The 27,380-nt window shown below is 41.7% G+C and overlaps 1 protein-coding gene across 1 annotated transcript in view; it reads right to left on the reverse strand.

The window, feature by feature from the left end:
• Positions 1 to 1,127: 1,127 nt before the first annotated feature.
• The window catches only part of LOC107379042 (contactin-associated protein-like 4), a 223,383-nt gene continuing 197,130 nt past the window's right edge, over positions 1,128 to 27,380 (reverse strand). Inside the window, exons 18-24 of the mRNA XM_070541544.1 lie at positions 26,719 to 26,958; positions 24,844 to 25,068; positions 23,782 to 23,915; positions 19,654 to 19,741; positions 12,252 to 12,470; positions 7,951 to 8,022; positions 1,128 to 3,129 (exon numbers count right to left, since the gene is read on the reverse strand). Coding sequence (XP_070397645.1) covers positions 2,933 to 3,129; positions 7,951 to 8,022; positions 12,252 to 12,470; positions 19,654 to 19,741; positions 23,782 to 23,915; positions 24,844 to 25,068; positions 26,719 to 26,958 — 1,175 coding nt within the window. The 3' untranslated portion in view covers positions 1,128 to 2,932. The remainder of the gene's footprint in view (positions 3,130 to 7,950; positions 8,023 to 12,251; positions 12,471 to 19,653; positions 19,742 to 23,781; positions 23,916 to 24,843; positions 25,069 to 26,718; positions 26,959 to 27,380) is intronic.

A 27,380-nucleotide genomic window follows, 5' to 3' on the forward strand; every position in this document is an offset into this window, starting at 1 on the left:
TTAATGACTGACGTAGGCACATACTTTACAGCTTCCTCACGACCATATATGAAGTTTATTCACACCGAGGTAAAAGTTTAGGGTGAAACCTAAAGGGATCCAGCCGGAACCGCCTCCAGGGGCTGCAGGAGGTGAAAGGGGTTGTCTGCCGGGAACGCCTGCAGCAACCACAGCTGTTGTATTCTTTGCTCGACTGAATTAGAACTTCTTGTATCAGGACCAAACACTTATTGAATATCCTAAAACAGTTTTTGCTGTGATGGTATTTTTGAACGATCCGCCTACAATTGAGCCGGGTGGTAAGAATTCAGGTGAAGGTTATAGCTTTCCTAAACGTGTGCCGACAGAATCCTTTCATTGCCTGAAAACAAACGTATTTTAAAAAGACCACCAATGCATTCTCTGATTGTTAATTAACCTTTCAGCCTCCTCCTGCTCAGTTTGACAGATTATCTGTTACCTGCTGAGTTCCTCTTTGTAATCAGTTGCTGCTCTTGTGTGTGCATGGGGGTGAAAGGTCAACTCTCCTCTTCATCAAAGGATGAACTCTGAAATCAAGGCTTCTGCAAAGATAATTCACTACTGCATTGCATGGCAGGAGGAGTAATAATTATAAATTTTAGAAGTAAAAAGTAGAATAATGCACTTTGAAGATTTTGTAACTTTTGTCACTAAAATCCCATCTGTGCTTCGGAGTCTCGCAGAGCGACGCCAGTTTGTGTCCCGACGCAGCTGCTCATCCTCCGTCTACACACAAGGTTATTATCACTCTGGGAGATTCGCTTCATTTTTCACTGCTAATATCACGTCTCTTCATTATACCTGACGAAAGTCTTCCAAGTTGTCTTCCTGTCGCCTCTCCCTGCCTGCCACCGGATCACGATCCACCTGTCAGATCAAAGCAGATCAGAGATTTAAAAGCACGTAGACTGCCTGTGTGTGCAGTCAACTGTCGGTGCAAAAAGAGCCATTAAAGATGCTAAGAGAAGCTCCCTGCAAGGCTGAATGCAGCAAGGAGGAGAAACTGTTAACAGAAGTAGCAAACCTGCAGCAGATGTTCCTGAAAGGCCAGAAAGAAATGACAAAAAACAGTAAAGTCAAAGAATGGAATAGATATGAAAACAAAGTGGAAAAAAATTCTGTTTATTTTAAAAATCCCTCACCAAAGGACAGTAAAGCACCCACAGAACAAATGCTACGTTCTCATTTCCTTGACTAGAGAGAGAAAAACTAAGGACGCTTCTTGATAGCTGCAGAAAAATCTGCTGTGGCCAAACGAAAAAAAAAAAAAAAAAACTTTTGAAAATGTTTAATTCAGGCGCCGTCTCATGTTGGAAAAGCATCAAATGCCTCGTTATTTATTGACATTTGGTGTCTAAACACTGCCTAATATTACATATGTATATATATTCTGACCCGGACCTCACCGTATTAGTTTAAAATCACAAGAAAAGAAGGTTTTCAAACAGACAATTTCATTTAAAGGCATCACTCACTATATTTATGGATAATTTAGATGTGCATTGTTTCTGATGAAGCGCTTTGGTACAGTTTCATCCATAATTAGTAATTATATATGTGTCTGGGATATAAAATAAGTGACATTTTAAAGCCAACTGGGGTCTAAAGTAAAGCATCAGGTTGTTTTAATGACAAATGAATTAATCTGACTTCACTGATCTCATGATTCTGTAATTCAGATGAATTCACAGGTTTAATTTCTGACATTCATTTAAAAAAAGTTTAAACTAAAACCTCTTTAAATGTGCGACTTGGATGAGGATTTTTACATTTCTACATCGCAAAACTGTAAAAGTGCTCGGGGATTCATCATTATGCATCTACGCTCGGCTCTGGAAACAACATTTTCTGAGTTTTGAGTCGTGTGGAATTCCATAAAGCATAACAGTCCCTTAAATGTCAAAATACATGAACACTGGGACTGAATCCCAGTTATTCCACTAATATTGGTTTCTAAAGTCTTGTGTGGGGGAGTGGAGCCGCACCCTTGCCATCCCATCGTCCCCCGACGCCCACCACCGGTGGGGAAAAGGGGACGTTGGGGGGGCAGCAGCATGCGACTACGACCTCAGATGTTTAAACTGTTATCCTACAGAAAAATGTTTTAAATGGCTTCCTCTTATTCAGAAAGTGTAACTTCTGTGGAATAAAACAAACTTTGAAGCGCGTACGTTTAAACAAGAGAAACTGATAAAATGCTGAATGTTTTCCAGCCCCAACTATCTCACTATGTTTGGTGTTTATCCCAACCCTTTTATATAATTAGGTATATCAGGATAAAACCGTGTACTAAAGAGTATGTCATGTATCACAAATCACACATCAGGATAAAGTCCTGATAATTATCATTTTTGAGGACTTTATCATGACACATAGTAAACAGTATTTAAACTGCGACCCTACGGTTGTTGACAAATCAAAAGAGGGTTGTTGGTATTGTGATTCCTCTTCAGCCGCTCAGTAAAAAAGACTTGTACTTGAGAAAAACAGCAGCTGTTACAGGACTGTTGTCTTGTTTCTCATCAAATTAAGCAAACATTCATTCATTTCACACAGAAAAGGGCATCAGCTAAACCCCAAACACACAAAAACAAAGTTAAAAGAATCCATAAAACAGTGTTTTCACCATTACAGAGAGTTATTACTTAAACATGTACATGTGTAATATTTACAGCTGTTGAAACACCTTTTAGGTCCAGCACTGCTGTCGGTTTAAACCAACATCTACACAATAAAAGACTAAATCAGTGTTCCCTTTTTCTTTTCTAGGAGTTCTTTAGTACTGTGTCCATCCATCAAAGTGCGTTGGTACTGGCTCGTAGTGCAGAGTGAAGTCCTGAGGTGTGGCTGGACGCTCCGGTCTGCAGCCTCCTCAGAAAAACAGCAGCTCGTTGGGCCTCCAGGCCTTCAGTTAGATGAAGAACTCCTTTGGGTTTTCCCTGGAAACATTCTGGGGGTCTGCCTGGCTGTTGTAGGGGAAATCTTGGCTATCTTCCTGCTTGACTCCCTTCACTTCTTGGGTTTGATATGTTTCTTTTCTTCTGTAGAGGAATCTGGCAGTTACGGCCAGGGTGGTCACAATCACAAAGATGACAACAGCTATGACACCTGCAAAGCAGAGAACATGCCAGCTGTTATGATAAACAGTTGAGAAGAGGCTACACTTACAACACTGACACAAATCAGGTTAGATCCAAGGGTGAACTCCATGTCACCATTTGTCGCCACCACTTAGCTGATCATTTTGCACGTCCACAACAGGTCGACAGGAAGTCAAAGGCTTGTTTTGTTCTACAGATAGAGATTTGTCAGCGGGATACTCTGGACAAGCATAAGCCTGATGACAAACGTAATATTTTGGGAATTTATCATGATGTGCACAAAAAAGGTTGACATTGATTTCTCAATCGTGCACTGGGAATCATTTATATTATTTATTTGGCATTGTACATATCTTATGTATCGTATATAACGCACTGTATGTCATATATCTTGTATAATTAGCAACATGTGTAATTTGATGTATTGTGCAAGCTATATCACGCATTGTGAATATACCATGTAATAGGTGTAGTGCACATCTTAAATGCCATATATCGTGCTTCATCTATTAGATTTAGTGCATATCTGTACTTTCTTATCATGTTTTGTATATTGGAGATAATACATTGTGTGTCGTACACCATACTGTTGTATCATTATAGTAAATATCTTGCATATTGTAAAACATGTTTTTATACAGGGTATCTGCAGGTTTAAGGGAGCGAAATTTAAGACCTTTTAAGACCTCTTTTAAGACCACTCAACGACCTTTTTTAAGGCCACTTTGACCGAATTGAAGCTATTTTTTAAATTAAATTTAAACTATAATTTCCAGCTGTTGCCTGGAACCAGTGATAACTACGTCACGAACGTTGGATTAGCCATTCAGTTAAAACTAAACTTGCACTTCCCCATGGTGCAAGCTCCCACTAGCTTAACCATCTAAAAATAGCCCCCTTTCACAACCAACTGAATGTGTACGGTTCTGCTTATGCCAATATCATACACAAAAAATGCTGAACATTAACTAGAAATTCACGAAAAAAAAAAAAAGAATCTTGTTTATTGGGTCTTTGGTTATTTAAGACCTTTGGAAACTGTACGTAAGGATTATTTGCCCTTTTTAAGGATTTTTAAGGCCTTAATTTTGGAAAAGCAAATTTAAGACTTTTAAAGACTTTTTAAGGACCCGCGGATACCCTGTTATATTGCCCATCTTGCATAGTTTAGAATAAAATCATTATAATAGTAAAATATTATAATAAAACATAATTTTTTTTAGCTGTAACAAAAACATTAAATTATAAATGACCCACACTTGTATAGCGCCTCTTAGAGTAAGGACTCCAAAGCGCTTTACACTACAGTGTATCATTCATCCATTCACACACACATTCACACACTAAATTAAATGTGTATGTGAGGTGGCGTTGAGTGCATGGCCGCGAGAAAGAGTAAGACGAGTGATGTGACAGATACGGCTGCACTGGAACAAGACCAATGCTGCAGATGAGACAGTGAGACATATGATGTCCGTGAATTTTAAAGATGCATTTTGATGCCAAGAAAGCAACGGGGGCAAAAGCTATTTTAGGTTATGTGTGAAAATATGTCCAGGACTACAACTGCGCATCACCAAAGTGGTGTCATCGAACCAGACATGGAGAAAACTCAAGGGAAATCGGCTGAACTTCAAATCCTGTCCTTCAGGAGGAAAGAACCACCATGAATCTTGACATATGGCAAGGAGCTAGCCTGACCAGCCCATAAGGAAGCATGGGGCTGGGTACTCTTTTATTCAAAAGACCCCACCCCCTGAGAATTCGAACCGAGCCAATCAGCGGTGAGCAGCGTACGTCACATAAACATGGTGTCTGAAGTGGAGTTTGTTGCGGCTCTTTCCTCTGTTCTAAACGACTTGAACAAGTGTTTAAAAGCACAACTAGTAGAGGCGCTAAAAGCCTTTCTCAAAAAATAAAAGATGCTTGAGCCGTCGCCAGACGCCATTTTTGACTACAGCTAAAAACTACAGCGTTGCGCTTTACAGTCGGCATTTCGCCTTTTTCTGGTTATTTTTGAGCTGGCTAGTCCCGCCCCTCATGTGCCTCTCTGCCTATGAGTAACCAGACTAGTTCTCTCTGTAGAGGACAAGTCTGGCAGGCCAGGCTAGTAAGCAGCAGCTACGCTAGGTGGTTATGTGGTGATGTCACATATGCAACGTGGTGATGTAATCATGCCAATTACAAACTTTTACAAGCTGATAAATCTCTAACCCCCAAATTCCACTACCTCCGCTCCGACACGAACGCCGGAGCAAAATCGGTCCCGTTGTAGTCAATCAGAGCAATTCCACTACTGCGGCCGTGCTCCGGCAGTGCGGCGCCGTGCGCCGCCCTCTGTTCCGGCGTCCGGCAAAAATAGAATCGATCCTATTTTTGCCGGACGCCGGAGCACCTCCGCAGTAAATGGACAGAAATCACAAACGCCCAACAGGAAAAGGAGCAAGCACAACTTCCGTTTTTCACAATAAATCAATAAACAAAAGGTGTTTTTTGTTTCATATGCACAGGTTTAACAACTTTTAACAACTATCAATGGCGGCTGAACTTTAAATGCACAAAAGTAAGCCATAAATACAGTTTCCACTATCAAAGTAGTCACACTTTGTTGATCCAAACACTGCTGATCTCTCAACAGTAATGATGGGCAGATTAAACAGCTCATGCTGATGCTTCTCCCACACAACGGGTGTTTGGATCTAACTTCCGCGTTTATTGCTCGGACTGTATCGCAAGATCTTGAAAATCCCGCGCATGCTTGTTTGCCCACCTCAGGTCTCCGCACCGGAGCGGAGCCGTTGTAGAGCGCGTACCAGTAAAAATTGAGTTCGGAAGCGAGCGGCTGTGGAAGGCGGGGGCGGACCGCAGTGGAGCGGAGCGGAGGTAGTGGAATTTGGGGGTTAGTACGTGACTGGTGTGGTCGAAACACCCATCATTAGTTTTCATTTAAATTGCAGCACAACATATGTGCGATCCAGGGCGTAAGGCACAGCGGGTTGGACAACAGCTCTTTTAGCCCTGTTGACTTGCTTTCCTTTTGTCATTCTTCTGGGGACCCATGAGCCGGCCAGAAAGGGAGGAGACTAAGGCTCCCTATTTTTAGCCTTAATTTTTTAACCCATATTTAACCAAGGAAATCCTTTGAGAACAAGTCTCTTTTGCAAAGGTGATTGCCAAGAAGGCTGCCATAAAAATTCAATACAAAAATACAGTTAGTGAAAACAATGAAAGTAAAAACATTAAATTTTAACATTACAGGAGTTCGACCAAATTTATTAAATAACACACACACACACACACACACACACACGCACGCACACACACGCACACATGCATGTGCACATGTACACAAACATACGCACCAGCATACACACAAATACAATGGGAAAACATACCACACACGATGCATTAGTATTACAGTGATTCAATCAATAGGGAATGGAAGTTTTCGTCTTGACATCCACCATAGGCTTATCCTAACTTCGGAAGCAGAGACAAGGGCCAAATGTGCCGGCTTCCTGTTCCTTTACTAGCCACTTAAATTGACCAAAAGAAACCGGGTTTTCTAGTTTTAAGTGATTCTGTAGCTGGTTCCAGGCTGATGGAGCAGAGATCCTAAATGCTTGCTTACCTAATTCTGTACGAGCTCTAGGCACAGCCAGCTGGAGATTAGTATTAGACCGAAGTGAGTGAGTGCTGGACTTGAAAGACAGAAGCCTACATAAATAAGGAGGCAACATCCCGATGATGGCTTTATATAGAAAGAGTCGCCACCTGGTTAGCCTACGCTGAGCTAGTGAGGGCCACTGGACTAGATTATACAGAGTGCAACAATGCGAATGACCTTTGCACCCTGTAATAAATCTCAGTGCTCCATGATGAACTGAATCTAATTGATACAGACATTTGTTAGGAGCATGCATTTTTTTTTTTAAAATCACCATAGTCCATGAGGGACTATGGTGGAACCACCGTGGAGGAACCACTTAGGTGCTACAAATAGAGAACAACAAAACAAAAAGGTCTTTTAAACATTCCTTGTGTATTTTTATTCAGGACTATTTTGGGACTCAGGGACTTTTATTTTATTTATTTTATTAGAAAAGTTTGGGAACAATCATTTTTAGGCTAAAATTAAAACAAACACCAGATTTGTGACAGTTTTTTTTTTTTTTTGGTGACTGCTCAAGTAAAAACTTTTCAGATTGGATTTTATGAGAGTGAGAACTAAAGGTTACACAGAGGGTGGAACAGAAAACATAAAATTCACAAAGCTGATGAATTGTACCGAGTTTCTTCCCTTATGAATCAATCACAGAGGTCTCAGTCTCACAGCGGGTCTCTGTGAAGTAATCTCTTTTGCCCCGCAGTCTGTTTGTTCTCCAGCTCGCTCCTGTTAGGAGTTTCACACATTCGCCCTCCGCTCCACTCGTCTGTTTGACTCGTTTCTTTATTCAAACAAAGTTTCATCTAATTAGAATTTTAAAATATAGCAGAAATCAATTTCTCATTGTGTTACTTCAGTGTTATAGCGCTGACACGTTCAAGATAACGTCAGGAACTTTTCTCTGTGGGCCCCACTTTAATTAGTTTAGTCGTCTTTTGAGTGCCGAGATCCAAAAATCACAAAGATTTAGACAATTTCAAATGAGTTGATTCACAGTTATTAGAACTATTTCAACATTCCTTTTGATTCGATCCGAGGCCGGGAGAGATAAATTAAATGTAGTTTTGATGGAATATTTTCACCACCTCATCAAGGCTGCAGATTCTTTACTCGCTGAAGTAATGAGCTGAATCAGTCAAAAGAAATCCAATAAAGCAGTACCTCCAATCAGAGCCGAGTCAGTCTTCATGGCGTTCACCAACGGTTGACCCGAACCCACAGAACCAGCCCGATCTATAGAAGGAAGAAGGAAGAGAAAGGAAAGAAAGAAATGCACACACAAGAATGAGAAACCAGCCAGGAGAGAAAAAAGTGGACTTAAAAAGGTTGGAATAGAAAAACAGACAAAGAAGAACATTTAGAGACTCAATAAGAGCATCATCGTTTAGAGCAGGCCAGAGCAGCAATTCAGAAAAGTCCATTAAAGAGCCATAAAACTGGATGAGAACAAGACTGGAGGAAATAAAAGCGAGTGTAAACTCCTCTCCATGGTCCAGATTAATTATCTTATCAAGCACATTGTTATTTTTCTTTTCAACAAGGTGCACCGAGACTCTAATACAGCAGATCAGAACAGAATAAGAGCAGGATTTGTCTGAACAGAGATGTAATACATGACACGGGTCCAACAACAACAAATCAAGCCTTTGTTTTGGTGTCAAACCTTTATTTCCAGGAGTTCAACGACATCAAAAACCCAAACATGCACTGTAAAAACTGTTCTTAAAACTCATAACGTTATTAAAATATAGATATTTATAATGAAATTCCAGTCTAAATAAGACAAACGGGTCTGAGTTTAACAGAATAAAATATTTTATTGTAGGAAGAAAATGTCCTTTTTTGAGGGATGATGGGTCCCAAGAGGACATTTTGGACAAAGATGACAAAAATAACAGTTTATTTCTTCTTTTAAATAGACTTTGTTTTTAAACAGTGGAATCACATCTATTAGCTTCTTTATGCTAACATGTGCCAGTAATGCTGATACCTCCTGCTGCTTCTTCCTCACTACCTTCTCTTCATGCTGCGGGTTTTACCGATTCGGTTATTCCCGGGAGCTCTTGTTATCTTTCCTTATTCCTTTTCTTTCTTTCTTTCTTCCTCTTAATTTTAATTTTTCCATTGACCCTTTTTTCCCCCGATGAATCACTTAAAATGTTTGTTCTTGTGAAACATCTCATGATTTTTTCTTGAGAAGTGCTTCTTCTTCTAAAGTTAACCTCTGTGTACAGCTCACCTTTGTGTGACTGACCCACTTGTGGTTGAGTCATGTTAACTGACTAAAGCTCAAGTAAGCATCTTTAGCAGGGGCCTCTCCAGGTTTTGAGGAACATCTGGGCTTAGCCAAGACCACAAGTGACAATTCATTTTAGTAAGAAACAATAGTGTTACATATAAATGTAATTTAAGCCATGTAATATGCATAGTTTATTTTATATATCAAATACAGGCCATATATATATATATATATATATATATATATATATATATATATATATACATACATATACATACATATACATACATACATATATATATACATACATACATACATACATATATATATATATATATATATATATATATATATATATATATATATATATATATATATATATTGGTACGAATAATGTGGAGCTTCACAGGCATCCTTCAAAAAACCAGAGAGTCAAACCACAAGCCGTTCTGGTACCATTACACCTGTAGCTCAGCAAACAAGGACCAGGCAGGACTAAACCCAATTAGCCAAGTAAAGAAATTACAACTACAGGAATCTGATTAGATCTAAATCTGGATTACAAAAATCAGAAAAGGACTGCAGGTTGTTGTGTTTTACATGATTCATTGCTTTTTTTAATCTATCCAACCATCTTTACTTCATGTAAAATTATTTTAATTCCATCTATGGGTGGGCAGTTTCAGAAGGGATATCATGTCATTCACAATATTACCAGTAATTTTTTATTTATCTTGTTGAGCTAATTTCATAATGTTATTTCGTCCACTCCACAATTCATGTGGATCATCAGCACAAAGTCTTTAAAGTTATCGAAGCAATCATGGCTAGAATCTCAGTTTTAATAAATATCAGCTATGTTCTGAGGAGTTTTGGCCTCTCCTGGCTTCCGTACCTGTAACCTGCTTAAGTGGAGAAGGGGTTTGGCTCGTCTCTGCACATAAGCGGGAAAATCACACCAGGGAAGCGGTGAATTAAAACGTTAGGTGAGGAGACGTGTGAGCCATGGTAACAAGTCCGGTTTGCTGTGAGGGATAGAAAGAGTAGCGAGCGAGCCTGTGAACAAAACGACAATAGAAATTCGGGGCTGAAGCCCTGTCGTAATCGGCTGGCGACGTGGCTGATCTTTAGCATCATTTGTTTTATATTTTGTGAATACACACCAAAGAGATCCGCCTCAGAGTGTGTCACATCTAAAATGGTCTGGGCAGAAACAACATTCTGGTCTCAGAATCTCCTCCTTATTTGGCTAGAATGTTGAAACGGCATGCTCCATCACAGCCTGGTCGCTCTGCTGAGCAGAGGTTGTGGCTTCTACTTTATGAAATGACTTTCTGCTTACAGCTACCAAAGCTGCTCAACACCTGTATCAGCTACTCAGTGACAGTCATGTATTTAAACAGGATTATTCACACAGAAATGGTTCCAACAGGCTGTTTTAGCTACCTTAACCTTTTTTTCTGTGTTGATGTAATCACCAAATATTAATGCATCACCCATCTGCTGTGAACTCCAACACCATCTGTGGTTCAAATGAGAGTAAGGCCTGACGGTTATTTCCAAGACGGGAGAAACGGGCCTTACTTGTTTATGAAACCGTTGTACAGCTGAGGCCTGGAGCTAAAGTTCACCACAGAGCTCCTCCTGACACCCATCTGCTTCTCCAACTCTACGATAGAGAGTTGGGTTTGACCTAAAATACCAGCTGCATTCCTGCAATCCTGGTCAACTGTCTAGAAGTAACACTTTCATCATCCAACAGGTAAATCCTGTCCAGGATATTTTTGTATCTTCATGCTATTTTATTTATGTTAGAACTCTGAAATATGAGTTTATTACCAGTAGAGTGGCTTCTGACAAACACAATTTAACTATTTAATTCCTAAAACAATAATCATGAAACTTTTTAAAAGTCTGTAAAAATACCCAAATGATTTAATATTTATTTTATTTCATTAGATAATTTTATATCAGCAGTAATTAAAATGAAAACTAACTGACGGTGTACTTACAGCATGCTCTTAGTATTTGAAGGGAGTAGATGCTGCCACTCTCAAAAATATCTCCCCTCTTCAGTTTTTACCCTCTATGTTTATTTACGATTTCATTTCTCATAAACTCCCGTTAACAGGACGGGAGTTTTTACCAGCAGCAGAGATGATTTCAGGCAGAAAAATACAAAATAAAAAAATAAAAAATTTCAACTAGTAAAATCTCATGTTGACTGCCTCAGTTAAGCAGTTAAAAGTTTAGATTTCATGAACAAATTGTGTTAAATTAGATTTACCATGTAGGCACATCTCATGTTTCACAGAGGTTTGAAGGTTCAATTAAACATAAATGCACAAAATCTCCCGGTGTTCATAATGGAAGGAAATACAATTTCAGAAACATATTTATGTACACTGTAAAACTAAAAAGAATGAATTTTATTATATTTTTCCTTGATAATTAAAATTTAATTAAAAAAAGTGTCAAATCCAGATTTTCACCTCCACATGGCCTCAAACTAAACAACCCACTGACTTTAGTAGCCACTTCCCTCCTAAAGCTAAGCACTTGTAGCATTCAACTCAAACTGTACGACTTCTGACTAAAGAGCAAGTCTCACTAGTCACGTCCTCACACTGTACGACCCAGTTCTTGGATGTGACCCGGCTGCTCACACTCGTCTGGTAGCAACACGGCTCAGCGCTAAACTCGTCCCGATCTTGTAGATTCTCGAGATGAGGGCAAAATTGGCTCAATAAAGTGAAAAAGTCATTTAGTGTACACCTGGTTTAAGCCCCTCTTCTTCTTCAATGGATAAGGCAGGCTGGATGCCCTTAGGGTGAACTGCTGCCATAGCAACCACTGCACAGCAACCACACCCTGTTACAGCCTCCCATGTACACCGATTGCAATGCCTTCTTCACCTTGCCCCTGTCCGTTACGTCCAACAGGGTCTGCAGACTAAACACAGACACCCCTGCAGCTCCCAAGCAGCCAAACTATATCCTCCTCTCTGCTGCATATTGCTGGCAGTGCATCAGAACATGGCCCACCATTTCCAACACTCCACAGTCACAACAACCATCTGGTGCCTCCCCACAAAAAAACAACTGCCCTCTCAGATAACTATAAGCCTCAATCGAGTTAAAACCACAGAATTACGTCTCCCACACCCAAGAGACAACCCATCAACCGGTTACAGACACTGCAGCTCTAAGCCCCTCCCCCATACCTGACAGGTGGTGCGTGTTCTCTGCTGCGTACGGATTGGCTGAAGCTGAAGAACCACAGCTGGACTGGACCAAAGGTCCGGAGATGACAACAGGACTGGTGCTAGGGTGCAGCAGAGCCGCTTTCAGAGGGCTGATGGAGTTAAACTGGACCACCGACAGACAGCCGGTGAAACCCAGTGAACCGAGCCGGGCCAGGTCCGGATCCAGGTCGTCAGCGTCTTAGAGGAGAAAAACATGGTGACAACTGTTTAAGTCTGTTCCTGCTTTTTATAAAAATAAGACAAAGATGATTTCATGATTAAAAAAAACATTTAAAAATGAAAGAAATGGGTTTAATAGGGAGCCGAAGTCTCCTCCCTTTCCAGTCGGCTCAGGGGTCCCTGGAAGAATGAATTAATAAGTCAACGGGGCCAAAAGAGCTCTTTTTAATCCGCTTTGTCGCATACAAGATAAAATAAAAAGTAATGATGTGTGTTTCGACCACACCTGTCACGTACTTTGATATTTATCAGTTGTAAAAATTCGTAATTCCTATGACTACAAATTAGACGGTACCATGATCTCCTCTCCCCTAGCGTAGCCGCTACTTACCACATGGCCAGATTTATGGTTTGGTCCTCCTGGACGAAGGATTCGAAGTTCGCTGAACTTACAGCCATTTTTCTTCTGCTTTTCTCCATGTCTGGTTCCATGACGTCAATCTGGGATGCGCATTTGTAGCCCTGGACTTATTTTCACACAAAACCTAAAATAACTTTTGCTGTTCCAAAATAAGAGCGTTCTTGGCATCATGTGAAATCCATGGCACATGACAAACGAGATTAGAAAATAGAGTTTTTAGCTCCGACTTGCATTCATTTTTTGTTTTTTACAGGGACCCGTCGTGCGGAAGTAGATGGGCGCGACTTAGGCTCCCGATCACATCCTCGCAATATCATCTGGCAGAAAAAAAATCCTAAATGCATAAATGAAAGAGATACTTTGTTGTTCTTAAAGCATAAAACATAACAATGGGAAACTTTTTTTACAGGAAGAGGTGCTTTTAAGGGGTGGCCAAGGTCCTCCCTGGAATATTGCTGGCCACCCTATTCCCCCCCCAGGCCAGACCATTCTCACATGCACTTTAATAAATCCCATTCATAAAAAAATAAAATAAAAAATACATATATTAATTTTCTTTAATAAAAGGCATAAATGTAAAGCCAATAAATACATATATGTGTTGATGCTGCATAGACATCAACAGTCTGGATACTTTAAAGACAAAAATAGACAAATTAAACTGTTCTAAAATGCAAAAACAATAAATGCTAAAATAAAAATAGAAATAATGCTTTTTTTCTGAAACCTTTTAATTTTTCATATTTGAGGTGAATGCATTGGATGCACATTTTTACCCCAAGGACTGATTTGATATGCCACCCTAAAATTTTTGCTGCCCATCTGGCCACTGGTATCTAATCTTAACAGAGACCAAGAAAGGAAAACTGAATCTGGACTAGTAACTACACAGCTTTGTCTTTTAACGCTTGTAGAAGAAATTATTTAAAATAATAATTAGAGGCTTGTTCTCAGCCAGTTGTGCCATTTGGTTCAGTTTATTAGGACATAAACAGGCTGAGTGACCCAGTTTTAATAGTGAAGTTAAGCAAATACATCACATAGATTTTTATTGCTCATAAACACTAAAACTGCCGACAAACTGTCAAACATCCTGCTTCATTTAAATTCAATTCAAATTCAAAGATACTTTATTAATCCCAGAGGGAAATTAGAGTTTCAGTACACACAATTCTGAGATCAGACATACATACATAGGCATAGACACATGACAAGAATTGGTGACTATGGTCATTCGCAACCCTAGTTGCGCTACCTTAATAGAGATCAGAGGGTTTATATGAGGATTGAGTCAGGTGGAGGAAAATAAGGCACTTCAGAGTTACTCTCAACAGAGAGGGAAGCTTTGCTATGCAAAAAACCAAACAAACACCTCAGACAGATCACAGACTTCAGACATTACGCAACATAAAAGTCCACTAGGTGGGGAGGTAGGGTTGGGACTCAAATCACTTCAGTGCGTGCAGCCGCATGGAGCAGCGCTCATCCCCTCCGTTTGGACAGGGGAGGGAGATTAATGGGTTAGAGGGCACACTGACTCCTAGATACAGTTCCATGGCCTTCACCAGTCACAGACCCGCCCAGGCTGGGATAGGGAGAAAGGGTTTCCATAGCGACGGCAGCATTCCACATTTTTTCTGAGGGGGAGTTTTCACTTCAGCCTCACAGGCTTCAGGGGCACCAGATTCAGAGAAGAATTGTTTTGTGGCCAGACAGAGATAATTTCCTCTCTGCCTTAAGAGTTCTGTTGGTCTTCAACCCCTCTAGATCCAATAATGACGTAATTAATCTATCCCAATCTGTGCTGACCCGTCAACTCTCTCCTTGATGGAATCCACTTTCTGTGCCAGAGCCTGAATCTCAGCCAAAGTTCCAAGCTTACGACTCATCTCGACAATTATATGAGTTTATGCGTTTACAGCGCGGTGTAATCCATCCCTGAGCTCCGGGACTGAGCCAATATTCCTTGAAAGCTTGTTAATTTTCCGGTAACCGCTCAGGCCAAACAGCAGAAATCCCGACATCAAAACGACGAATATCCAGGCATCTTCAGAATCCTCTACAGACAGTTGAGAGAGGCAGATCATGTTCCACTGTTTCCAGGAGTCCATGATATGCCCAGCTGGCTCTGTCCCAGAGGGGCATCCGGGGCCCCTTCTCCCGTTCTCATCGTTGAAAAAATTTTGTCAGTCACGTTGAGAGAGACCAACAAACCAGATCCATTTTTAATCATTTCCAGTTTGCAGAAAAAATGCAGAAAGTGCCGTGCAGACAGGACAAAGAGCCTTGGGATGAGGAAGGAGGGAGAGGAGAAAAAAAGCGTCTGTACTCTCCAAGAGCCGGAAGTCCCCATCCACCACTTCATAAGACTAATTAGCACTCTCCACCTTTATCTGTTCTTTTTACTGCTGTAACGCTCTCCATCAGTCACTTCCACTCCTTCACAGCAGCTGTTAGGGCCGACGTGGTCTCCATAAACAGCTGCATCATTGTCTGAGCTGATGACTGAGAGCTGACTGTGGTTTTCCACCTGAACACGTCTGCATGTAGATGAGAGCAGCAGGAAACATTCCTGCTGCCTGTGAGCTCCTCTCTGGCGACACGCTCCTCACTACATCACGTCTCTCCCTCTTTCAGTCTCCATGTTCTCCTTCTGGGTCCATTAGTTAGACTGATGGATGAGGAGGTGGGGAGGAAACGACAGAAAATCCACTTTGCTGCTGTTTTTCTGATCCTGATCTGACTTTTCGATGTTTTTGGTTTGCAAGAGGGGATGATGAGTCACACGTTGACATGACAGGGTTAAAACACACACAAAAACACTGAGTGATGATCAACTGTGTGTTGAAAAAAGATTTTACTTACTATAAGGGGCTGTGAATTATTTTAAGTTAAGGCCAGTTTGTCAAACAAACAAACAAAAAAAAAAAACGACTCAGCATAATTGCTGACATATTTAACGATGAAACCTGATCAGCTGTAGACAGACTTGCAAATGAGAAACAAAAGCACAAACTTTCTGAATACTTTTGTGTCCTTGGGCAAGACGCTTAACCCGCCTTTCCTGCTGATGGTGATTGGAGGGACTGATGGCGCCAGCGCTCGGCAGCCTCGCTTCTGTCAGTAGGCCCCAGGGCAACTGTAGCTACATCGTAGCTCATCCCCACCAGCGTGTGAATGTGTGTGTGAATAGGTGAATGACTGATTGTGTTGTGAAGTGCCTTGGGGGGTTGAAGAACCCTAAGAAGGCCCCATAAAAATACAAACATTTACCATTTTACTTTGAAAACTCACTCATTTATATTCCTTCACCCCATCCACTTCTCCTATGACTAAAAGAGTTTCAAGCTGAAGCGATTTTTGCTACATTATCCCATAAAGTGGTTCAGCAGGTCTCTGTTCTCAGGCTCTTGTCCATCTAAAGCTGGGGTGTTGAACTCATTCTGAATCAGGGGCCACATCCAGCCCAATCAGATATCAAGTGAGATGGGCCACTACCATAAAACCCTGTGTTGCCGACAACCAGGTCAGCCTCACAAACTGGGGTCTGTTTGTCAGCTTAAATCCTGGAGATTGTGGAGGCGTTCACCTGTCCACCCCAACTCTAACCCCTAATCAGGCTAGACTGAATTACCGGCACGAGAGATTAGAGAACATGGTTTTTATAGACAACTGCAGTCAAGGATTAAGAGAGATGAGTGTGAGAGGTTACCCTGGCAATACCAGTTATTATTTAACATATTTTTATCAAGAGGAATCACCCATTGAGCAATTTTAAAGGGGAGGGGGGGGGGGGGGTCTTGCAGTCACCATAGGGACCCTAATGAGCCACTGACAGGTACCTTGGTGAAATTAATGAGCCATGACAGTTACTATGGTGACTAACGAGCCAATAGCAGTTACCTAGGTGAGTTACAAGCCACTTAAAGTTACCATGGTAAGCCTAATGGGCCGTGGGCCATTGGCAGGTGAGGGCGACCCTAAAGAGCCATGACAGTTACTGTGGCAACTCTAATGAGTCACTTGGAGTTGCCAGGGTGATACTAACAAGCCATTTGCAATTACTACAGTGACCCTAACGAACCATTTTCAGTTACTATGGTGACCCTAACGAGCCATTTTCAGTTACTAAGGCAACCCTAACGAGCCAGGGCAGTTAATGCGATGACTCTAACGAGCCAGGGCAGTTACTACCGTGACCCTAACGAGTCATTTTCAGTTACTAAGGCGACCCTACCGAGCCATTTTCAGTTACTATGGTGACCCTAACGAGCCATTTTCAGTTACTAAGGCAACCCTAACGAGCCAGGGCAGTTAATGCATGACTCTAACGAGCCAGGGCAGTTACTACCATGACCCTAACGAGTCATTTTCAGTTACTAAGGCGACCCTAACGAGCCAGGGTAGTTACTACGGCGACTCTAACAAGCCAGGGCAGTTACTATGTATATATATATATATATGTATATATATATATATATATATATATATATATATATATATATATATATATACATACATTTATACATATATATACATTTATACATACATAAATACACATATGTATATATATATGTGTGTATATATATATATATATATATATATATATATATATATATACACACACACACACACACACACACACACACACACACACACACACACACACACACACACACACATATATACACACATACATATATACGTATAAATATACATATATACCTATACAGGTGCTGGCCAGTAAATTAGAATATCATCAAAAGGTTGAAAATATTTCAGTAATTCCATTCAAAACGTGAAACTTGTACATTATATTCATGCAATGCACACAGACCAATGTATTTCCAATGTTCATTACATTTAAATTTGATATTCATAAGTGACAACTAATGAAAACTCCAAATTTGGTATCTCAAAAAATTAGAATATTCTGAAAAGGCTGAATATAGAAGACACCTGCTGCCACTCTAATCAGCTGATTTACTCAAAACACCTGCAAAGGCCTTTAAAAGGTCCCTCAGTCTTGTTTTGAAGGCACCACAATCATGGGGAAGACTTCTGACTTAACAGCTGTCCAAAAGACAATCATTGACACCTTGCACAAGGAGGGCAAGACACAAAAGGTGATTGCTAAAGAAGCTGGCTGTTCGCAGAGCTCTGTGTCCAAGCACATTAACAGACAGGCGAAGGGACGGAAAAAATGTGGTAGAAAAAAGTGTACAAGCTCTAGGGATAACCGCACCCTGCAGAGAATTGTGACGACAAACCCATTCAAAAACTGTGGGGGAGATCCACAAAGAGTGGACTGCAGCTGGAGTCAGCGCTTCAAGAACCACCACGAGGAGACTCATGAAAGACATGGGATTCAGGTGTCGCATTCCGTGTGTCAAGCCACTCTTGAACAAGAAACAGCGCAAGAAGCGTCTCGCCTGGGCCAAGGACAAAAAGGACTGGACTGATGCTGAGTGGTCCAAAGTTATGTTTTCTGATGAAAGCAAGTTCTGCATTTCCTTTGGAAATCAAGGACCCAGAGTCTGGAGGAAGAGCGGAGAAGCACAGAATCCACGTTGCATGAGGTCCAGTGTAAAGTTTCCACCGTCAGTGATGGTGTGGGGTGCCATGTCATCTGCCGGTGTTGGCCCACTCTGTTTCCTGAGGTCCAGGGTCAATGCAGCCGTCTAAGTTTTAGAGCACTTCATGCTTCCTGCTGCTGACCAACTTTATGGGGATGCAGACTTCACCTTTCAACAGGACTTGGCACCTGCACACAGTGCCAAAACCACCAGCACCTGGTTCAAGGACCATGGTATCCCTGTCCTTGATTGGCCAGCAAACTCGCCTGACCTTAACCCCATAGAAAATCTATGGGGTATTGTGAAGCGGAGGATGCAATACGCTAGACCCAACAATGCAGAGGAGCTGAAGACGACTATCAGAGCAACCTGGGCTCTCATAACACCTGAGCAGTGCCACAGACTGATCGAGTCCATGCCACGCCGCATTACTGCAGTTATTGAGGCAAAAGGAGCCCCGACTAAGTATTGAGTGCTATACATGCACATTCTTTTCATGTTCATTCTTTTCAGTTGGCCAACATTAGAGAAACAAACATTTTTTCATTGGCCTTTAGAATATTCTAATTTTCTGAGATACCAGATTTGATGTTTTCATTGGTTGTCACCTATAAATATCAAAATTAAACGTAATAAACATCGGAAATACATTGGTCTGTGTGCATTGCATGAATATAATGTACAAGTTTCACGTTTTGAATGGAATTACTGAAATATTTTCAACCTTTTGATGATATTCTAATTTACTGGCCAGCACCTGTATATATATATATATATACGTACATACATACATATACATATATACCCTATATATATATATATATATATATATATATATATATATGAATATTAATGTTTTTATTTCTATTTCTCTCTTTGTGTGGAATTTGAAGGTTTAAATATCACATATAATCTTAAGGTTTGTTATTTTTGTGCAGCAGTTTTAAACTTTCGGGTGAATTAAAATGACAGAAGAAAAGTAGCACTCAGTCATGAACTAGTGTTGAAGAAAATACTGGAATCTTGTCACGTCTTTTTATGCCTTTTTCCTCCAAAATAACATTAATAACGCGTCCTGGTGATAACATTTGAGTTTTTTAAACCGAGTGAGGAACAAGGCCAAACACCTGAGAGTTGTTATGTAAATGAGTCAGAGTGCTTTTTTAAAAGGCCTCGCTTGTGCTTGTAGTGCCTCTTCACTTACCCTGCACTTGGCCCAGAACGAGAGACTCCATGCTGCTGAACTCTCCGTCTGACGTTAGGTTGAATTCTTCTCTGTTATTGTTGTCAACCTGGAGAAAAACAGAATAAAGGCTGAATTCATCCTACAGGAAAAATCAGAAGAAGCTTCTAAAAAATATTTAGCTAAAAGACAAAAAAGTTGCTTTGAATCAACATACTTCATGCAAATGAAAGTTTGTTGACACAACTTTACCACAATCGCTTGTAGTTGCACCCAACTAAAGATACAACAATTCAGAATGATATAAACAGATAAGGTGAGGCTCGTATTTCAGAGTGAACCTGGAGGCTGCACCGGGGTCACCTTGTTATTTATCTCACTGTGTTTATAATTACACAGACACCCAGGCAGCTGCTTAGATATATTTCCCTTGTTTATCATCTGGGGCTGTTGACAAGATAGGAGGTTCAGTCCAAGTCCAGACATGATAAGGTTGCTTCATATTTCATTGTGTTTTGCTGTCCGGCTGCATCTGGCTGAAGTGACACAGAAGTGCTGACTACAGCTTTATTAAGAACAGAAATATACTGTGAAGTAGTACGCACAGGGGTGTTCATATCTGCCCTTGAGATATGCACCCTGTTGGTAAATGCAGACTAAAAAAGTTTCATGTTAATCAACGTGTTTACATTGACTGCACAGCAGTAAACTGGTGCAACACAACAACAGCTGTGGCTTCACAGTATCATACGCCAACGCAGAACGCATAAATCTGCATGTTGAAATGCAGAGTAAAATCGTTTAGGCCAGAGCAAGGGAATCGGCCGGCGGAGGCGGGTTAATCCGTCCAGTCAGTCAGAATCAAATGTTCTGTAATCTGTTTAAATGGGGAGATTTTTGTTGAGTTTACAACAAATAAAACACACAATTCAGACTGTTACATCACTCATGTTCCAGCCGGTCGCTCAGTCATCAAAATGATTCAGAAAAGTTATCACAAAACAGTCGCCCAACTTTCAACATAATCAGCATCATTTTATGTTTCTGCAAACCAACAGTATGAATAGTAGGTGCGAGGGGTGGAGGTGTGTGCGTGCAGTTTTTTACTCCTGACAAAATAACACGTGAGGATCAGCAAGCAGTGTAAGGTAACTTGTATGAACGATAGAAACAACTCAGCTGAAAACTGTTGGTGTTACTGGACATTTTGCTCAGTTTTATGGCTTTTCGTCAGACTCTGAACCAAGGAATGGCTGCAGGCAGTGAAAGAGAAGGCAAAAAACTCCAGAGCACCCAGTGACTCCGCCCCTAGCCATTCAGCAGCCAGAATCACGATGCCAGCCCGACTCAGCCTTGCCAGGTACATCAACGGAGCAGGGACTAAAAACTGGGGAGAAAGTAGAGGGAAAATACAGAACCGTGCCCTTAGGAACAGCGGTCGGTCGGAGTTGCTCCAAGTAGCAATCTTGGAAAACCATCTTGAGTGTTTGATACTGTTGATTAGCTTTGATTTCACCTTGAAATGTGCCGACTTCAAATGTAACACATTGTATAGGAATATACATGATCCTAAATTGTAAAAAGAAATTTTAAACCAATGCTCCAGTATTTAAACTCACATCGGCATTACACCAGGATACATCAGCTCTGAAGCTCCACGAAGTGGATCGCTCACGAAATTTGCCCGCTTATCTCCTGTTCACATCAGGCGAGAATTGTCAATGAGCGCTTTTGCTCACCCCTACTGTTTTCTAAACCCCTCCACCCCACCTCCCGTGCCCTTGCTGTGTGTGTGTGTGTGTGTGTGTGTGTGTGTGTGTGTGTGTGTGTGTGTGTGTGTGACCAGTTTGCCCTGCTTGTTGATATCACAAACTGCACTGATCGTGCTGCTGTTTTGTAGACCTGTTCCTTTCTAAGTGGGTAAGTAAATAACTAGTGTTAACGGTAGTGTACAACTGTTGTATATTTACATTTGAAATAAACATATTCATTTGTATTCACATTTATGAAATACATCTTATGCTCTAAAACTGCATTTAAAAATATGGAAACACTACGCTTCTCCGCAGGAGTGTGTGTGTGTGTTTGTTCATTTTCATCTCTCTAGTCTGTTTAGATACACAAAAATTATCACATTTATCAAACACAATGTTTTATTTTGAAATATTTCTTTATTTAGTTACATTTACTGGCCTGCCTCTTCTGTTTTGGTTTGACTTCCTGCCAGAATAGACGCAGCTCATGAAAAAAATAGAGCAAAAATAGTGCTGCACGGCATGAGTCTTCATTGCACTTCGTAGCTGATGTGACCGAGACCGTACTTTAACAAGGGCGCCGAATAGAAGCGTTCTTCTTTCCACGGCACTTCTGATGTGAACCAGGTGTTACTGTTTTTTACATGATTGTAAGAAAGCCTACCCTAACCTGTTCAAGAACTGAGCAGCCTGTTGTGAAATCTATAGTAGAAATCATCATCATAATCTGCATAGAGGGTTTTCTGAACATGTGTACAACTTTCAGGTAGCCTAATAAAGCACGAGAAAAAGAGCTAAGTCCTAAAGGTGAACCTTGTGGAATACCTCGAATGCAACATTCTCAAATGGATGTTGTAGGGCTGTCATGGTTGACACGTCTCTACAACATTGCGTGGTCATCGGGGGCAGTTCCTAGGGAGTGGCAGACCGGGGTGGTGGTCCCCATCTTTAAGAAAGGTGACCTGAGGGTGTGTTCCAACTATAGGGGGATCACACTCCTCAGCCTCCCTGGAAAGGTCTACGCCAAGGTACTGGAGAGGAGGGTCCGATCGATAGTTGAATCTCAGATAGAGGAGGAGCAATGTGGTTTTCGTCCTGGCCGTGGAACTGTGGACCAGCTCTATACCCTTGCAAGGGTGATGGAGGGGGCATGGGAGTTTGCCCAACCAATCCACATGTGCTTTGTGGATTTGGAGAAGGCTTATGACAGTGTCCCCAGGGGCACCCTGTGGGGGACGCTCCAGGGAGTATGGGGTGGGTGGCTTTCTGTTAAGGGCCATTCAGTCCCTTTACCAGAGGAGCGTGAGTTTGGTCCGCATAGCCGGTAGTAAGTCGGACCTGTTCCCAGTGAGGGTTGGACTCCGCCAGGGCTGCCCTTTGTCACCGGTTCTGTTCATCACTTTTATGGACAGAATTTCTAGACGCAGCCGTGGTGTGGAGTGTGTCGAGTTTGGTGGCAGGAGAATCTCGTCTCTGCTTTTTGCGGATGATGTGGTCCTCCTAGCTTCATCCAGCTCTGACCTTCAGCTCTTGCTGGGTAGGTTCGCGGCCGAATGTGAAGCGGCTGGGATGAGGATCAGCACCTCCAAATCTGAGACCATGGTTCTCGACCGGAAAAGGGTGGCTTGCCACCTCCGGGTCGGGGGAGAGGTCCTACCTCAAGTGGAGGAGTTTAAGTATCTCGGGGTCTTGTTCACGAGTGAGGGTAGGAGGGATCGGGAGATCGACAGGCGGATTGGTTCGGCGTCTGCAGTGATGCGGACGCTGAGCCGATCTGTCGTGGGGAAGAGGGAGCTGAGCCAGAAAGCCAGGCTCTCGATTTACCGGTCGATCTACGTCCCAATCCTCACCTATGGTCATGAGCTTTGGGTAATGACCGAAAGAACGAGATCGCGGATACAAGCGGCCGAAATGAGTTTCCTCCGTAGGGTGGCCGGGCTCAGCCTTAGAGATAGGGTGAGGAGCTCGGACATTCGGAAGGGACTCTGAGTAGAACCGCTGCTCCTCCGGATCGAAAGGAGCCAGTTGAGGTGGTTTGGGCATCTGGTCAGGATGCCTCCTGGACGCCTCCCCGGGGAGGTGTTTCGGGCATGTCCTGCCGGCAGAAGGCCCCCGGGTCGACCCAGGACACGTTGGAGAGGTTACATCTCCAATCTGGTCCGGGAACGCCTTGGGGTCCTGCCGGAGGAGCTGGTGGACAAGGCCGGGGAGAGGACGGCCTGGAGCTCCCTAATTGGGATGCTGCCCCCGCGACCCGGACCCGGATAAGCGGAGGAAGACGAAGACGAAGACGAAGACGAAGAAGCAACATTCTCAAAACCCTGGCTCAGACTTGATCTGTAATTTCTAACATGACCCCTGGTTCACAAGGAAAGATCTACTGAAGTGGTTTTACCTGCACAGACACAGAGTCCATCCTTTTTCTGACGGTAACGGTATGTAAATGTCCGTTGGCCAAGCCCCTTACGCTGCTCCTCAACACTTCAGCTTCTATGCTGCTGTCCAGTTCGTATCTCAACTCCAGCTCATCTTCATGCACATAAAAACACCAAAGAGACATGGTTAGATAAAAGTCTTTAGCTTCAAAATAAAGTGTAAAACAGGGTTTATCTTCTGCTGATTGTGATTTCATTAGGTTTTCTGTAACACAAGGATAAAATCTTGTATTATTGTAATTGAGGATTTCTCCGTTGCAAAAACATTTGCTTTGAATCTCACAATCAAACAAATAAAGTGCAGATTCGAGTAAAGCCTTGAGAACAGAAAATTAAAAGCACTTTTTAGAAATCAGGTGTAATCTTTGTTCAGGTAAAGTCCAGAGCAAATACTACTCACTAACTGTTTGTTGAGAATTTCAGGTACTTATTGAAGTCTTCCATCTACCTGCTGTAGCTGTAATAATTAAAAATAAAGAGTCCTTCAGTGGTTCTGTTGGGTTCAGGAGGAGGTTTATCTGCAGTCAAGAGTTAAAACACACGTTGCTATCTAAGGGCAAACAATCGTAAGCTCCTGGGAATCTAATTGGGTGTTTCATCTTAAGAAGTCAGCACAGAACCTTAATGTTCTGCTTTCTACCAGCTTCCTCCGAGTCATTAAAGGCAGAAAAAATCCATTTACAGCTAATCGAGCTGCAAAGTACCACTTCTATTAGACTCCTGGATCCTGAAAATCTGACTACAATGTGACTCCCACGACCCCGAGAAGCCGATATTACAACATTTTTCACACTGAAAACAAGTTTTTCAGCCGACTCATTCAGCAGGAACCCGACCTGTTAGCAGCCCAACAGACTAACTCCTGCAGCACATGGCCTCCGTGACAACACCAGTAAACACGTGGCCTAAGGTTGTGGGTAGAGCCCACATTTTGAAGATGTAAGTGAATAAGAATAAGTCCAGGGAGACAAAACACTAGTACACATTGGGATTTTTTCAAAATAAAAGCCCGTTGTCCTCACCGTGCTGGTTGATGAGCAGAGCCAGGTACCCTCTGTAGTGAGACCTGATGAAGAGCAGCAGAGCTGGACTTTGCGTCGTCCTGAAGCTCAGTGAAACATTTTCTCCCCCGATGATGGTGTCAGAGTAGATGGAGGAGGGTAGATCGCTGCGGTTTCTGCTCAGCTCATATGGCTCCTTGAAGACGTACACGATGGATGTCCCAGACTTAAAACTGGCCGACACCTCTGAGGACAGACGAGATTCTCACAAGTGATTCAAGTTTAATGTTTAGACACCAAGAAGAGGCAGAACCTGCTATTTGTTGAGTTTTATTCTACTGCTCCTGCTTTGTTTTTCCAACAAGAACCTTGTGAAATGTTTAACACGAACAGCGTCGGTGTGACTCAGAGGAAAACAAAGTGGAAGATGAGGTGGGAGGAGGGTTAAGAGGAACCTCTCAGATATGACTGAACTAATAAACATAAAGTAATGACACATCATTGCTCACTTTATCATCAGACTCACTCAGTGACTTCAACGTGTCACAAGAAGTAATTTGCATCAAAATGTTTATGTTGAACGGATACCAAGTCCTTCCAGATGGATGACAAAAGGGGAAAAACCCAGGATCTTGCTGGGCTGCTACTGCTGCATTGGAGTTTCCTAAATGTTTCTAAACGGTTCAGAGGGTTCTTGGATTTTCTTGCATGTGGAAACACCCAAATCGCTACAAAAGAATACCTCTCATGGTTATCGGATTTATCGCCGGTGTCTGGAACCTCGCTGGGTTCAGGTTCTGAGAGTCAATAGGTGGGAGGACTGGCATCCATCTTTGGGAAGGGTTTGCAAAGAAATCCCAACATAAATATGATAAATAGTGATAAATGACCTGCACTTGTACAACGCCTTTCTGGGTCAGAGGACTCCAGAATGCTTTACACTACAGTGAATCATTCATCCATTCACACAAAAACGCCGGTCTCTCCGTCTTGCCCTCAGCAGCATTTTCCTTAGGGAACTGGGATCAATCCATGAACCCTCTGAATACTACCCTACCTCTTCCTCCTGAGCTACTGGTGCCCATTTAGGACACTTTGTGATGAAAGTTCAAGAAGAAAATGTAAATGACATTCATGATTAGTTTGCATTTAAGAAAAATATAAAAGTTCTCACATGTGTAGTTTTGTTCCACTTGGATTTTACTCCAATTTAAAATTAGAATAAATGCTAATTTTTTTCTCTCCAAATAGTCAATCACTTCCCAATGGTATGGAATCAGATAGGTGATATTACGTGTTTTTTCTTACTATTTAAATACAATAATAAGAATACAGTGAGATTATTAAGATCCATGATTTCTCCAAATAATAAAAAGCTAAATTAAAAAGGCTCTTGGATCCTCAAAGTCTTCCAGCCCTTTATTCAGGAGAAACAATTCCTACAATGTCCAAAATTTTTTTAAGTCCTCTTCACAAGAGTAAGATGCTGCTTTGCTTTAAAGAGTCACATTCATGCTGTATTTTATCTTCTGATGGGAAAAGTCTGCCATACAAGGTAACTGTTTGTTTTAGAAAGGAGAGATGTCTTGAAGAAGGTGGTGAAGTTTGTTGCATTATCTCCAATAAAGCAAAACAAACCTTTTTTAAACCAGGAAAGGAAGAGTTGAGTGTTTTTAACGACTTTTCCATCACTTCCACCATCTGTAAAAAACTGCTTGGAGTCCTTATTGGACAGTTGTGTTTATTCAAACATCAATAGTTGAGAGAACACGAGCTTCTGGGAAATTAAAATCATAATATTTAAATAAAGAACAATACAACATTTTAACATCCAGTGTGTGTGTGTGTGTGTGTGTGTGTGTGTGTGTGTGTGTGTGTGTGTGTGTGTGTGTGTACCTGTCTGGCAGAAGACTCCAGTGTAGGCGGACGAGCTGCAGTCACAGTGGAAGCTGTTGGGTTTCTCCACACAGCGTCCCTGGTTTTGACACAGTGACCCGTAGCTGCTGCAGTGACCCGGGCAGCCGGGTCGAACCCCGGGTGTGATCTTGGCCCTTTCCTCCAGGTCCAGAGTGACGCCATTCAGCTGCAGAGAGCGAATACACCCCCGGAAACCACGCTGCCTGGACGCTGTTCCTCCTGGAAACAAAGAAAACTTGTATAAATGTGAATTAAAAAATACCAACAATTATAATTTTTATTGAACTGAGTGAATGGTAACTGAACCGACATGAACAAACAAACGCTTTAATTTGTAAGGAAACAGAGATTGATGGTAACTTGTTTTGTTTCTCTCCAACAGGACATTTAAATGGAGCCTCTAAGACACGGGTGTCCAAACATTTCAGGACAAGGACCAAAACTGCACCGAAAAAAATTCTCATTTTTAGACCTCTGAATTCAGAATATTTTGCTAGTTTTAAGAATTCTAGCAAGCAACTTTTACTTACCCCAAAGGCAGACTGTTTTTAATTCAAAACAAGAACATTTTGATCATATTTAAGAATATTTGCCATATTTTAAATTATGTAATTTTTCTAGAGAAGAATGTTTTTCTTTCT

Source organism: Nothobranchius furzeri, chromosome 11, assembly GCF_043380555.1.
Source record: "Nothobranchius furzeri strain GRZ-AD chromosome 11, NfurGRZ-RIMD1, whole genome shotgun sequence".
NCBI classification, from domain to species: Eukaryota; Metazoa; Chordata; class Actinopteri; order Cyprinodontiformes; family Nothobranchiidae; genus Nothobranchius; species Nothobranchius furzeri.